We start from the raw sequence: 13,778 nt of genomic DNA on the forward strand, positions 1-13,778 counted from the left end.
TCCTGTGGGCTTGTTTGTGGCAAAGTTGTCAGGAAATGGGCAGCACGCTCGTGCTTCTCGTCCGCACGCCCAAGGGCTCTCATGTGGGAGGACGTGCCGCATCCTTTTCTCTTGCTTCCCCCACCTCTCGCTGGTGGTCGCTCATTGTTGCACGCAGGTGGGCTTCTGCTGGGAGTGTCTGACCCCATTGCAACAGTAACAGTGCTCTCAGGACAATTTTGCTGGGCTCATTTGCCTCATCCCCTCCCTGTGCAGACCCTGCAGGTCGTCAGGCAACGCCAGGAGGGTGTCTGGGGCCTGGTGCTTCCCCGGGGTACTTGAGTCCTGTTGTCCTGGTTTCAGCTGGGATAGAGTTAACTGTCTTCCTAGTAGCTGGTACAGTGCTATGTTTTGAGTTCCGTATGCGAAGAATGTTGATAACCCTGATGTTTTCAGTTGTTGCTACGTAGTGTTCAGACTAAAGTCAAGGATTTTTCAGCTTCTCATGCCCGGCCAGTGAGAAAGCTGGAGGGGCCAGGGCACCTGACCCAAACTGGCCAATGGGGTATTCCACACCATGTGACGTCCCATTTAGTATAGGAACTGGGAAGTGGGGGCGGGGAATCGCCGCTCGGGGACTACCTGGGTGTCGGTCGGCGGGTGGTGAGCAATTGCACTGCGCATCATTTGTACGTTCCAATCCTTTTATTATTACTGTTGTCATTTTATTAGTGTTATCGGTATCATTATTAGTTTCTTCTTTTCTGTTCTCTTAAACCATTCTTATCTCAACCTACAAGTTTTACTCCTTTTCTCGATTTTCTCCCCCACCCTGCACGCCGTCAGAGCAGGTTTCTGTCCCCTCAGGGACCTGCCAGGCAGAATGCTTTGGGAAAGTGCCATGGGGTTTCAAAGAGGTGCAGGGAGCATGTGAAACACAGCAGTGAAGATCTGATGATAATAAAAATAAGGCAACCACCATAACTAGTTCCATGCACGCCGCTTGATAAAGGCATTCAGAAAGATTTACCAGGCACATTAGATGGCTGTGTTTTTGGAGCATGTCTTTCCAAATCGTAAAGCGTGACCAGCAATAGCGTTTTTCTTGAGGTTATCCACAGTTACTTCTGTCCCTTACCAGAGGTGTGAGGGTCTGGGCTTAGTGGCCTGAGGGAAAAGGAGAAGGTGGTGAGAGAGCTTCTGCCACGGAACTGTTCTTTCCCCGCACCCCAGGATGGGATTGCCCTTGCCGTGAGCTGCAAAGAGGGAGCACGGGCTGTTCTGACCTGCTCACCCATTTGTTGCATAAGCAACAATTTTCCTGCATGCTCCTAGTGTATGGAATCATCCTAGGTGATGCTGGATTTCCTTTCTCCTTCCCCCGGCCATGGGGCCCTCAAGCTAGGTCTCCGGCAGCTCAGCTAAGGTCAAATGGTTGGGAACCACTGTTTCCAGACTGTGTCACATTTGAGGCTTGAAGGGGGAGCTTATGCCACTGCTGGATTCCTCTAGGGCTGCTGGTGGTGTGGATCCTCAGCCCTTTCCAGTGTTGGTGCTGTTTTCTGGAGCCCTTGGCCCAAGGCCTGGTGTTTACCAACTTCCTCCTCCCAGGCTCCCCAGGCTCTCATTCCTTTTCCCATAGCTCCTGTCTCTGGGCAAGGGCCATTTGGGGCAGAGGGCTCCCCCGTCGCTACAGACCAACAGAATCCTGTAACCTCAAAGCTTTTACATGAGTCAGGAGTGAGGACGCTGGGAAGCAGCACAGCCCCCCAGGGCTGCCTGGCGGCAGCATGGAAAGAGTTGGCCAGGGTTCTCCTCAGTGAGACCCGAGTGCTGTGACCCTGTCTGTGACCCCTCAGACAACGAGGGGCTGAGACTGTGTCAGTGCCTGGCACTGTTGTGGAGGGATGTCACTACAGGCCTTGGAATGGTTAGGCCTGGGCGTGAGGTCAGGCACAACTATGTACACACTTGCATGCATTCACACATATCCAACAAGCATACACAACGATATACACAGATGCACAGAGTCAGGCATACGTGCAGAAGGACACAGACACATGTAGTTGCATGCAAGTACTCACACCTGTGCAAAAAAATACACATGCACACAGAAACACGGTCTCGCCAGAGGCATACAGCTGGGTGTACGCACAAGCATAGATGTGCATGCAGGTAATCCCACAGACTGGTACACAATCACACTCCCACGCACGTTGCTGCTGATAAGCACATGGGGGCAGAGGCAATAGGAAGGGATGTGACTGAGGCGCTGTTGGGGACCTCCCTGCCAGCGCGGGGACGGGGCACTCTGAGCAGGACAGATGCACAGGCAGCATAGCTAGAGGCGTCTCAGGGACTGTCCAGAGAGAGGAGGAGGCCAAAGAGGTTGGCAACTTCCTCCTGAGGGCAGCTTAAGGTGAAAGAGAGTTGAAAACCTGAAGTGCAGCACGCCTGCCTGGGAAGACAACAGCCACTGACTGTTGGACTGAGCCGGGTGGGAAGGAAAGAGCACAGGGCACGTACTGACAGGAGCCCTTGGGTGACGAGCCAAGGATTGGAGGGCTGGGAGCAGCTAGGGCCCTCCCTGTCAGCAGGACCATAAAAAACCCACCAGAGTGCCCCAGACTGACATCACCTGCCTCCACTGGACTCTTCTGGCACTTAGTCCCTGTCTCCTGCACACTGTGATGCATCCTTGACCTGGAAGTCCTGGGACTTCTCATCCCAGCACTCAAAAGAAGCTTCCGTGATGGAATGGGCATGACATAAACCGGGAAATACAAAGGCAGCGTAGAGGCAAACAGCAGCACATCCCATGTCATTACCTGGGATGTTTCCGTTCATTAGGAGCATGCAGGAAAATTGTTGCTTATGCAGAACTGCCTTTGGGCCCTGAGGCAGTGTGAGGCCAGTATAAAAGCCAGCCCAACTGGTCGCTCTCTCAACCACTTCTGTCACCTCCTTCTCCTTAGGAACCAGGTGAGTTGGAACCCCCTTTTCCCCTCCTCCTCCTCCTCCTCCTCCTCCTCTAGAGAAAGATCGAGCCTTCAAGAACAACTCAACTGCTACCGGCTCCTTGGTCTTATTGTCAGGGCTCTGAGATCGTGGTCGGTGGAGAGGGCAAAGGAGAGATGGTCTGTCACGGAGAGAGTCTGAGGCTGGGCTGAGGTAGCTTTTTGACTACAGGCTAGGCAGGAGCATTGCTGGGCCTTCCTGCTATGCGAAGGACTCGGCTGAGCTCAGGCAAAGAAGCCCTTGTTCCCCCCTGCACAGCCTCTACCTCCCCACCCAGCAGGTGCCTTGGCTTCCTTTTGGTGGGGTTGCAGGCTGTTCCTCAGGTGTCCCTGTGCTCTGCTTCCTCCCTGGCCTCTCTCCCAGGTGAACCACCAGCCCCGAGACATGTCCTGCTCCGACAAGTGCCAGCCCTGCCAGCCCTGCCAGCCCTGCGGCCCAACCCCGCTGGCCAACAGCTGCAACGAGCCCTGTGTCAGGCAGTGCCAGCCTTCCACTGTTGTCATCGAGCCCTCTCCCGTGGTGGTGATTCTTCCTGGCCCCATCCTCAGCTCCTTCCCGCAGAACACTGCCGTGGGCTCCTCCACCTCTGCTGCTGTTGGCAGCATCCTCAGCAGTAACGGAGTCCCCATCAACTCCGGCTGCTGTGACCTCTCCTGCATCACCAGCCGCTACTGTGGCAGCAGAAGGTGCTCCCCCTGCTAAAGCCACTGGTGACAGCCCAGACAAAGAGCCCCGGGAACCCAGAAGATGATGCTAGACCAAACAACGGAGATCGTGACCATTGCTTGGAGAGGGCCTTAGCATGCCCCACTCCTCTTGCAAAGGGTGTCAGCCCTTTGGAAAAGGCCAGCCTGGGCTCTCCGAAAACATGGCCAATGCCTCTCATTCCCTTCCTCCACTCTCTCCTTTCCCTCCTTTTCCTTTCTTGTTTTCTGCTCCCCTCAGCCTTGAGGCCCACCAAAGGCAGCTTGGGGGGACCTGCCTGCCCCTTTCCCTCTGGGGGTTGCTGGCACTTGGCCGCCTGTGGCGATCCTTTCACTGTGGCCTCCTCTCAGAGACATCTTGTTTCCCTCTTTAGACTCATTAAACTCTGCTGCATCCCACGCTCTGGCTCTGTGTGGTCCTTTCCTCTCTGAATGCTCTCTAAAGCTGTCCAGGGAGAAAGGAGCTATGCTGGGAGGGAACAAATGGGTGAGCAGGCGGACCCTTCCTCACTCCTAGAGGACTGGGAGGGCAGGACACACTGCCTGTTGGCCTCCTTCAGTCCCTGTCCCTTGGCGCTGAGGACAACATCTCTGGCTACTCCACAGGCAGTGACCATCAGCCCTTCCCTTGCTGCATCTCTGCCCAGAAATATTCCCCTTGGCCTCCGAGCATGCCCTACAGGTGGTGATCCCAACTTGTGCTGTCTTCATGGGAGGACCCCAGTGCTGCAGGAGGCCCTGGGAGGTCAGCAGCCCCACAAGCACTCCAGGCAGCTCCTCTTGCTCTGGATGGAGCTCTGCTGGGGGAGAAGGCTCGGCCAGAAGACGGCCGTGAGGATGGAAGGAGGGGATGGTAGGAGAAATCATCTTGGCGAGAGCCCAGAGCCTCCTCCTCCTCACCTTCCCACCCACCTCCAGAAGGAAGGGCCACGGCATGCATCCAAGGGCAAAGACGGCTAGGGCAAGTCGCCTGTTCTTCCGTCACGCCCATACAGTGCCCCGTGCAGCCCCAGGGGTTCATTACACAGATTTGCAGGGCTGAGGTGTCTTGCAGAGTGCACATCCCCAACTCCCATCCGACGGAGCAGCTCCAGGACAAAAAGGGCTTTTGCATGGGCCTGCAAGATGACACAGGTGAGGGACTGACAGTTCCTCCCATGATACGCTAGAGAGAGCACAGGTCAGAACAGCCCATGCTCCCTCTTTGCAGCTCACGGCAAGGGCAATCCCATCCTGGGGTGCGGGGAAAGAACAGTTCCGCGGCAGAAGCTCTCTCACCACCTTCTCCTTTTCCCTCAGGCCACTAAGCCCAGACCCTCACAGAAACAGCGTCTTCATTTGCAGATCTCTGGGTGCATAGTGGAAATAGGGGTGACCAGGTGTGGCAGTACATCCCACCCCCCCCCATCCTGCCAGCAGGAAACAAAACTTCTCCAGGAAGCGAGAAGGGGAAGGAAACCCTGGAGGCTGCAGGTTGAAATTTGAACTGGCCAATTGAGATGCGCCAGGTACACCAAGGTGACCCTCCTGGCCAATAGAATTAAATGACCACAGGTCAGATTCGACAGGGGTATAAACAGGGTCCCGCAGGAGGACACGTTGGCAGTCCTCCTCGGAGCAGCGGGTCTGCAGTCGGGGACTCCCCCTCGGGCCAGGGCACCACCCGAGGTAACTCCTCGAGGGAGAGAGCCCTCAGCTTTTAGGTGAGTGATACGCGCGTTTTGAGCCATCACTTTAAATCTTGGGGATTCTTAAGTCGGCCGTGTAGTATTAATTCTCTTTATATCATTGAGCCTGTGATTTTATAGAATGTTATCGGACTTCTAACTAACTTTTGCTGAAGAATAAATCTGAGTTTTAACACCTGTTGGATTTGGTTAGTCGTGCATCCGTAACACCAGGGAGAACTGAGGGCCCTACCCGCAGAGCCCCGCCTTGCACAGAAGGGCCTCCTGCCTGGATGCTGAGAGATGAGAACTGTACTCTGCCCCACGTCCTAGCTTCCTCCTCTCCTGAAGCCTAGAGCTCATGGGGAACAGCCTTTGGTGCTTGAACCTCAGAAATTTGGGACTACAAAGACAGCTGAGATCTTCTGCACTGACCTATCTGTGAAACACTGAGAGTGGATGGGCCGGAAAAGAGAGGCAATGAGGGATGGACGGTTGGGGAAAGAAAAGCTGTAAACCTGTCCCTAGTTCCCAGGTACACAAGCACAAAGGCCAGCTGACAGCATTGCCCAGCGTCCTCTGAGGGCAACAACAGCGGGAGAAAGAGACTGCTCCTGATGGCACAGATTCAAGGAGAAGAAAAAGCATGTGAATGACAAAGAGTCATGGCACCTCTAATTGCCATAACTGGTGTGAAACTAAAAAGACCTTGGCTGGCTTCCAGACACCCACCCAGCTGCTTTCTCACTCTCCCTCCTCAACAGGACAGGAGGAGAAAGTAAGGTGAAAAAGGTCACAGGTCGAGATAAAGGCAGAGGGATTACTTACCGATCACCATCACAGGCAAAACCAGGCTTGACTTGGGGAAGATTCATTTACCTTATTGCCGATTAAAAGTACAGCAGGATGGTGAGAAACAGCAAGAAAACCCCTTGAAACGCCTTTATCCCATCCCCACCTCTTTTTCACAGCCTCAACTTCCCTCCTTCATTCACAGCTCTTCTACTTCCTCCACCCTTGAGCACCACAGTGGGATGCAGAACGGGGCACTGTGGTCAGTACACAACTGTTCCTTTCTGCTGCTGTTTCCTCCTCACGTTTTCTTCTGCTCCAGCATGAGTCCTTCCCATAGGCTGCAGTATTTCAAGACTGGCTGCAGCGTGGATTGTGTCTACGGGCTGCTGTCCTTCTGGATAAGACTGCTTCAGCGTGGGTCCTCCAGGGGCCACAGTTCCTGCCAGGAGCCTGCTTCAGCATGGGCTCTGCACGGACCACAGTTCCTGCCCAGGATATCCACCTGGTCTGGCGAGGCATCCTCCATGGGGGTATCTGCTCCACCATGGTCTTTCCCTCGGGCTGCCTGGGAATCTCTGCACCATTGCCTGGAGCACCTCCTCCTCCTCCCTCCTCTCTGGCCTTGGTGTTTACAGGATTGTTTCTCACAATTTCCTTTTCTCCATTCCTCGCTTCCTGTGCAGTGTTTTGCCCTTCCTTAAATAGGTTTTCACGGAGGCACCACCGGCGTTGCTACTGGGCTCAGCATTGGGCAGCAGTGAGTCCCTTTTGGAGCCAATTGGATCTGACTCTGTCAGACATGGGTGTAGCTGCTGGACTCTTCCCACAGAGGCCACCCTTGCAACCTTGGCCCCCAGCTACTGAACCCTTGCCACATAAACCCAATAGATAGAGTGGGTCCAGCAGAGAGTGAAGCACAACTAGGTGGATAGGAATTTCAACAGAAGAGAACCATTCCAGGCTTCAGTAAGGGACAGAAGTAACTGTGAATAACCTCAAGAAAAACGCTATTGCTGGTCACGCTTTACGATTTGGAAAGACATGCTCCAAAAACACAGCCATCTAATGTGCCTGGTAAATCTTTCTGAATGCCTTTATCAAGCGGCGTGCATGGAACTAGTTATGGTGGTTGCCTTATTTTTATTATCATCAGATCTTCACTGCTGTGTTTCACATGCTCCCTGCACCTCTTTGAAACCCCATGGCACTTTCCCAAAGCATTCTGCCTGGCAGGTCCCTGAGGGGACAGAAACCTGCTCTGACGGTGTGCAGGGTTGCAGTTTTGCCTTCTGTTTTGCGCAGCCACTGCACACTCCAGACATGAGAGCTATCCCAGCTTTTCTCCAAAACCCCGATAAGATCATGGGTCTGCAAGTGTGCGCAGACTTTGAGGTTGTCCTGCTCGTGTTCTGGCTCAGGCTCTTGTCTTACATGTGTCTGGGGTCAGGCTGGGAAGGCAAGTCAGTGAGTCCGTGAGTCCAGGTCAGCATGATAGTCGTCAGGGTTCAGCAATGTCCAGCAATCACCAGGTGTGTTCACAGAGGCGAGGCAGGTCTCAGGCGAAGCTGGGAAGTCACCAGCATGTCAGGGTCCAGAGTGAGATCAGTGTGGTCCATGGCCCGATACAAGCACAGATGTGTCACAGCTGGAGCTGTAACTCAGGTTGGGGCCGAGCACTAGGACTTAAGCTTGAAAGCTGCTCCCGTGGGAAGAGGAGGTGGCAGTGGCTGAAGCCTCCCAGCAGCAACATCTGGCAATGATCTGAGCAAGGTCAACGAAGGGGAGCGGGTAGACCTCAGTTAAAACTACCTCTAAGCTGGATCGGAGGCAAGGCAGACTAAGATGGAGGATGCACGTGTGCTCAGGCATGCCTGCCTGGAACCATCAAAAGTCTGTACGCTCACATAAAGCACATCATCAACTGGGGACTCTGCTGAGGAGATGCTCAGGACCACACTGGCAGGATAGGACTCAAGTACCCCGGGGAAGCACCAGGCCCCAGACACCCTCCTGGCATTGCCTGACGACCTGCAGGGTCTGCACAGGGAGGAGATGAGGCAAATGAGCCCAGCAAAATTGTCCTGAGAGCACTGTTACTGTTGCAATGGGGTCAGACACTCCCAGCAGAAGCCCACCTGCGTGCAACAATGAGCGACCACCAGCGAGAGGTGGGGGAAGCAAGAGAAAAGGATGCGGCACGTCCTCCCACATGAGAGCCCTTGGGCGTGCGGACGAGAAGCATGAGCGTGCTGCCCATTTCCTGACAACTTTGCCACAAACAAGCCCACAGGAATGACCCCCAGGTGTACATCACCTGCAAGCTCAGGACCCCTCCAGCACTTGAGCTGAGTCTTCTGCCTGCACTGACGTCTGTCTGCCCCAGAAATCCTTGGGCCTCTCATGCCAGCACTTACAGAAGCCTTCATATGGGAAAGCATGTGGCATAAGCCAGGAAATGAAAAGGCAGCAGTGCAGGAAACCAGGACACAGCCCATACCATTAGCTGGGATGGTTTGCATTTGACATGAGCTTGTCAGAAAATTATTACTTCCACAAAGGGTGCCTCCGGGCCTGAGGCAGTGCAGGACTGCTATAAAAGGCAGCCCGACTCTCTGCTCTCTCATCCACTTCTCTCGCCTCCTTCTCCTTGGGAACCAGGTAAGTGCGGAGCCTTTTCTCGTCCTCCTTCAAGATCAGGTCTTTCCTCCATGTATGTCTCAGCTGCTATGGGCTGTCCTAGCCCAGGGCTGGGAGCTGCTTCTCATGGCAGAGAGAAGGGGAGAGAAGGTCTTCTGCAGAGAGAGGCTGGGACTTAGTTGAGGTGGCTCCTGGCCTTGGAGCTGGGCAGCGTATGCTGATCCAGGAGGTGCCTTGGCTCCACTGTGGATGGGTGCAGTGCTGCTTCTCATGTGTCCCCGTGCTCTGCTTCCCCTCCCCCGTCTCCCAGGTGCACTTCTTGCCCAGAGACATGTCCTGCTACGACCAGTGCCAGCCCTGCCGGCCCTGCGGCCCAACCCCGCTGGCCAACAGCTGCAACGAGCCCTGTGTCAGGCAGTGCCAGAACTCCACCGTCATCATCGAGCCCTCCCCTGTGGTGGTGGTTCTTCCTGGCCCCATCCTCAGCTCGTTCCCACAGAACACCGTTGTGGGCTCCTCCACCTCCGCTGCTGTTGGCAGCATCCTCAGCAGTAACGGAGTCCCCATCAACTCCGGCTGCTGTGACCTCTCCTGCATCACCAGCCGCTACTGTGGCAGCAGAAGGTGCTCCCCCTGCTAAAGCCACTGGTGACAGCCCAGACAAAGAGCCCCGGGAACCCAGAAGATGATGCTAGACCAAACAACGGAGATCGTGACCATTGCTTGGAGAGGGCCTTAGCATGCCCCACTCCTCTTGCAAAGGGTGTCAGCCCTTTGGAAAAGGCCAGCCTGGGCTCTCCGAAAACATGGCCAATGCCTCTCATTCCCTTCCTCCACTCTCTCCTTTCCCTCCTTTTCCTTTCTTGTTTTCTGCTCCCCTCAGCCTTGAGGCCCACCAAAGGCAGCTTGGGGGGACCTGCCTGCCCCTTTCCCTCTGGGGGTTGCTGGCACTTGGCCGCCTGTGGCGATCCTTTCACTGTGGCCTCCTCTCAGAGACATCTTGTTTCCCTCTTTAGACTCATTAAACTCTACTGCATCCCACGCTCTGGCTCTGTGTGGTCCTTTCCTCTCTGAATGCTCTCTAAAGCTGTCCAGGGAGAAAGGAGCTATGCTGGGAGGGAACAAATGGGTGAGCAGGCGGACCCTTCCTCACTCCTAGAGGACTGGGAGGGCAGGACACACTGCCTGTTGGCCTCCTTCAGTCCCTGTCCCTTGGCGCTGAGGACAACATCTCTGGCTACTCCACAGGCAGTGACCATCAGCCCTTCCCTTGCTGCATCTCTGCCCAGAAATATTCCCCTTGGCCTCCGAGCATGCCCTACAGGTGGTGATCCCAACTTGTGCTGTCTTCATGGGAGGACCCCAGTGCTGCAGGAGGCCCTGGGAGGTCAGCAGCCCCACAAGCACTCCAGGCAGCTCCTCTTGCTCTGGATGGAGCTCTGCTGGGGGAGAAGGCTCGGCCAGAAGACGGCCGTGAGGATGGAAGGAGGGGATGGTAGGAGAAATCATCTTGGCGAGAGCCCAGAGCCTCCTCCTCCTCACCTTCCCACCCACCTCCAGAAGGAAGGGCCACGGCATGCATCCAAGGGCAAAGACGGCTAGGGCAAGTCGCCTGTTCTTCCGTCACGCCCATACAGTGCCCCGTGCAGCCCCAGGGGTTCATTACACAGATTTGCAGGGCTGAGGTGTCTTGCAGAGTGCACATCCCCAACTCCCATCCGACGGAGCAGCTCCAGGACAAAAAGGGCTTTTGCATGGGCCTGCAAGATGACACAGGTGAGGGACTGACAGTTCCTCCCATGATACGCTAGAGAGAGCACAGGTCAGAACAGCCCATGCTCCCTCTTTGCAGCTCACGGCAAGGGCAATCCCATCCTGGGGTGCGGGGAAAGAACAGTTCCGCGGCAGAAGCTCTCTCACCACCTTCTCCTTTTCCCTCAGGCCACTAAGCCCAGACCCTCACAGAAACAGCGTCTTCATTTGCAGATCTCTGGGTGCATAGTGGAAATAGGGGTGACCAGGTGTGGCAGTACATCCCACCCCCCCCCATCCTGCCAGCAGGAAACAAAACTTCTCCAGGAAGCGAGAAGGGGAAGGAAACCCTGGAGGCTGCAGGTTGAAATTTGAACTGGCCAATTGAGATGCGCCAGGTACACCAAGGTGACCCTCCTGGCCAATAGAATTAAATGACCACAGGTCAGATTCGACAGGGGTATAAACAGGGTCCCGCAGGAGGACACGTTGGCAGTCCTCCTCGGAGCAGCGGGTCTGCAGTCGGGGACTCCCCCTCGGGCCAGGGCACCACCCGAGGTAACTCCTCGAGGGAGAGAGCCCTCAGCTTTTAGGTGAGTGATACGCGCGTTTTGAGCCATCACTTTAAATCTTGGGGATTCTTAAGTCGGCCGTGTAGTATTAATTCTCTTTATATCATTGAGCCTGTGATTTTATAGAATGTTATCGGACTTCTAACTAACTTTTGCTGAAGAATAAATCTGAGTTTTAACACCTGTTGGATTTGGTTAGTCGTGCATCCGTAACACCAGGGAGAACTGAGGGCCCTACCCGCAGAGCCCCGCCTTGCACAGAAGGGCCTCCTGCCTGGATGCTGAGAGATGAGAACTGTACTCTGCCCCACGTCCTAGCTTCCTCCTCTCCTGAAGCCTAGAGCTCATGGGGAACAGCCTTTGGTGCTTGAACCTCAGAAATTTGGGACTACAAAGACAGCTGAGATCTTCTGCACTGACCTATCTGTGAAACACTGAGAGTGGATGGGCCGGAAAAGAGAGGCAATGAGGGATGGACGGTTGGGGAAAGAAAAGCTGTAAACCTGTCCCTAGTTCCCAGGTACACAAGCACAAAGGCCAGCTGACAGCATTGCCCAGCGTCCTCTGAGGGCAACAACAGCAGGAGAAAGAGACTGCTCCTGATGGCACAGATTCAAGGAGAAGAAAAAGCATGTGAATGACAAAGAGTCATGGCACCTCTAATTGCCATAACTGGTGTGAAACTAAAAAGACCTTGGCTGGCTTCCAGACACCCACCCAGCTGCTTTCTCACTCTCCCTCCTCAACAGGACAGGAGGAGAAAGTAAGGTGAAAAAGGTCACAGGTCGAGATAAAGGCAGAGGGATTACTTACCGATCACCATCACAGGCAAAACCAGGCTTGACTTGGGGAAGATTCATTTACCTTATTGCCGATTAAAAGTACAGCAGGATGGTGAGAAACAGCAAGAAAACCCCTTGAAACGCCTTTATCCCATCCCCACCTCTTTTTCACAGCCTCAACTTCCCTCCTTCATTCACAGCTCTTCTACTTCCTCCACCCTTGAGCACCACAGTGGGATGCAGAACGGGGCACTGTGGTCAGTACACAACTGTTCCTTTCTGCTGCTGTTTCCTCCTCACGTTTTCTTCTGCTCCAGCATGAGTCCTTCCCATAGGCTGCAGTATTTCAAGACTGGCTGCAGCGTGGATTGTGTCTACGGGCTGCTGTCCTTCTGGATAAGACTGCTTCAGCGTGGGTCCTCCAGGGGCCACAGTTCCTGCCAGGAGCCTGCTTCAGCATGGGCTCTGCACGGACCACAGTTCCTGCCCAGGATATCCACCTGGTCTGGCGAGGCATCCTCCATGGGGGTATCTGCTCCACCATGGTCTTTCCCTCGGGCTGCCTGGGAATCTCTGCACCATTGCCTGGAGCACCTCCTCCTCCTCCCTCCTCTCTGGCCTTGGTGTTTACAGGATTGTTTCTCACAATTTCCTTTTCTCCATTCCTCGCTTCCTGTGCAGTGTTTTGCCCTTCCTTAAATAGGTTTTCACGGAGGCACCACCGGCGTTGCTACTGGGCTCAGCATTGGGCAGCAGTGAGTCCCTTTTGGAGCCAATTGGATCTGACTCTGTCAGACATGGGTGTAGCTGCTGGACTCTTCCCACAGAGGCCACCCTTGCAACCTTGGCCCCCAGCTACTGAACCCTTGCCACATAAACCCAATAGATAGAGTGGGTCCAGCAGAGAGTGAAGCACAACTAGGTGGATAGGAATTTCAACAGAAGAGAACCATTCCAGGCTTCAGTAAGGGACAGAAGTAACTGTGAATAACCTCAAGAAAAACGCTATTGCTGGTCACGCTTTACGATTTGGAAAGACATGCTCCAAAAACACAGCCATCTAATGTGCCTGGTAAATCTTTCTGAATGCCTTTATCAAGCGGCGTGCATGGAACTAGTTATGGTGGTTGCCTTATTTTTATTATCATCAGATCTTCACTGCTGTGTTTCACATGCTCCCTGCACCTCTTTGAAACCCCATGGCACTTTCCCAAAGCATTCTGCCTGGCAGGTCCCTGAGGGGACAGAAACCTGCTCTGACGGTGTGCAGGGTTGCAGTTTTGCCTTCTGTTTTGCGCAGCCACTGCACACTCCAGACATGAGAGCTATCCCAGCTTTTCTCCAAAACCCCGATAAGATCATGGGTCTGCAAGTGTGCGCAGACTTTGAGGTTGTCCTGCTCGTGTTCTGGCTCAGGCTCTTGTCTTACATGTGTCTGGGGTCAGGCTGGGAAGGCAAGTCAGTGAGTCCGTGAGTCCAGGTCAGCATGATAGTCGTCAGGGTTCAGCAATGTCCAGCAATCACCAGGTGTGTTCACAGAGGCGAGGCAGGTCTCAGGCGAAGCTGGGAAGTCACCAGCATGTCAGGGTCCAGAGTGAGATCAGTGTGGTCCATGGCCCGATACAAGCACAGATGTGTCACAGCTGGAGCTGTAACTCAGGTTGGGGCCGAGCACTAGGACTTAAGCTTGAAAGCTGCTCCCGTGGGAATAGGAGGTGGCAGTGGCTGAAGCCTCCCAGCAGCAACATCTGGCAATGATCTGAGCAAGGTCAACGAAGGGGAGCGGGTAGACCTCAGTTAAAACTACCTCTAAGCTGGATCGGAGGCAAGGCAGACTAAGATGGAGGATGCACGTGTGCTCAGGCATGCCTG

At 54.5% G+C, this 13,778-nt stretch overlaps 1 protein-coding gene and 1 pseudogene across 1 annotated transcript; both read left to right on the forward strand.

Moving 5' to 3' along the window:
• The first annotated feature begins 3,381 nt into the window (after window positions 1-3,381).
• Window positions 3,382-4,094, forward strand: LOC128140733 (feather keratin Cos2-3-like). Its single transcript, XM_052784937.1, has one exon. The coding sequence runs from the start codon at window positions 3,382-3,384 to the stop codon at window positions 3,697-3,699; it is 318 nt and encodes a 105-aa protein (XP_052640897.1). The 3' UTR covers window positions 3,700-4,094.
• A 4,593-nt stretch (window positions 4,095-8,687) lies between these two features.
• LOC128140721 (feather keratin Cos2-3-like) lies at window positions 8,688-9,791 on the forward strand (annotated as a pseudogene).
• The last annotated feature ends 3,987 nt before the right edge of the window (window positions 9,792-13,778 follow it).

This window comes from Harpia harpyja, chromosome 4 (genome assembly GCF_026419915.1).
Source record: "Harpia harpyja isolate bHarHar1 chromosome 4, bHarHar1 primary haplotype, whole genome shotgun sequence".
Taxonomy (NCBI): domain Eukaryota; kingdom Metazoa; phylum Chordata; class Aves; order Accipitriformes; family Accipitridae; genus Harpia; species Harpia harpyja.

What these genes read in the sequence shown, in the direction of transcription:
- LOC128140733 (XM_052784937.1), top strand. Translation starts at nt 3,382, where the DNA reads ATGTCCTGCTCCGACAAGTGCCAGCCCTGCCAGCCCTGCCAGCCCTGC.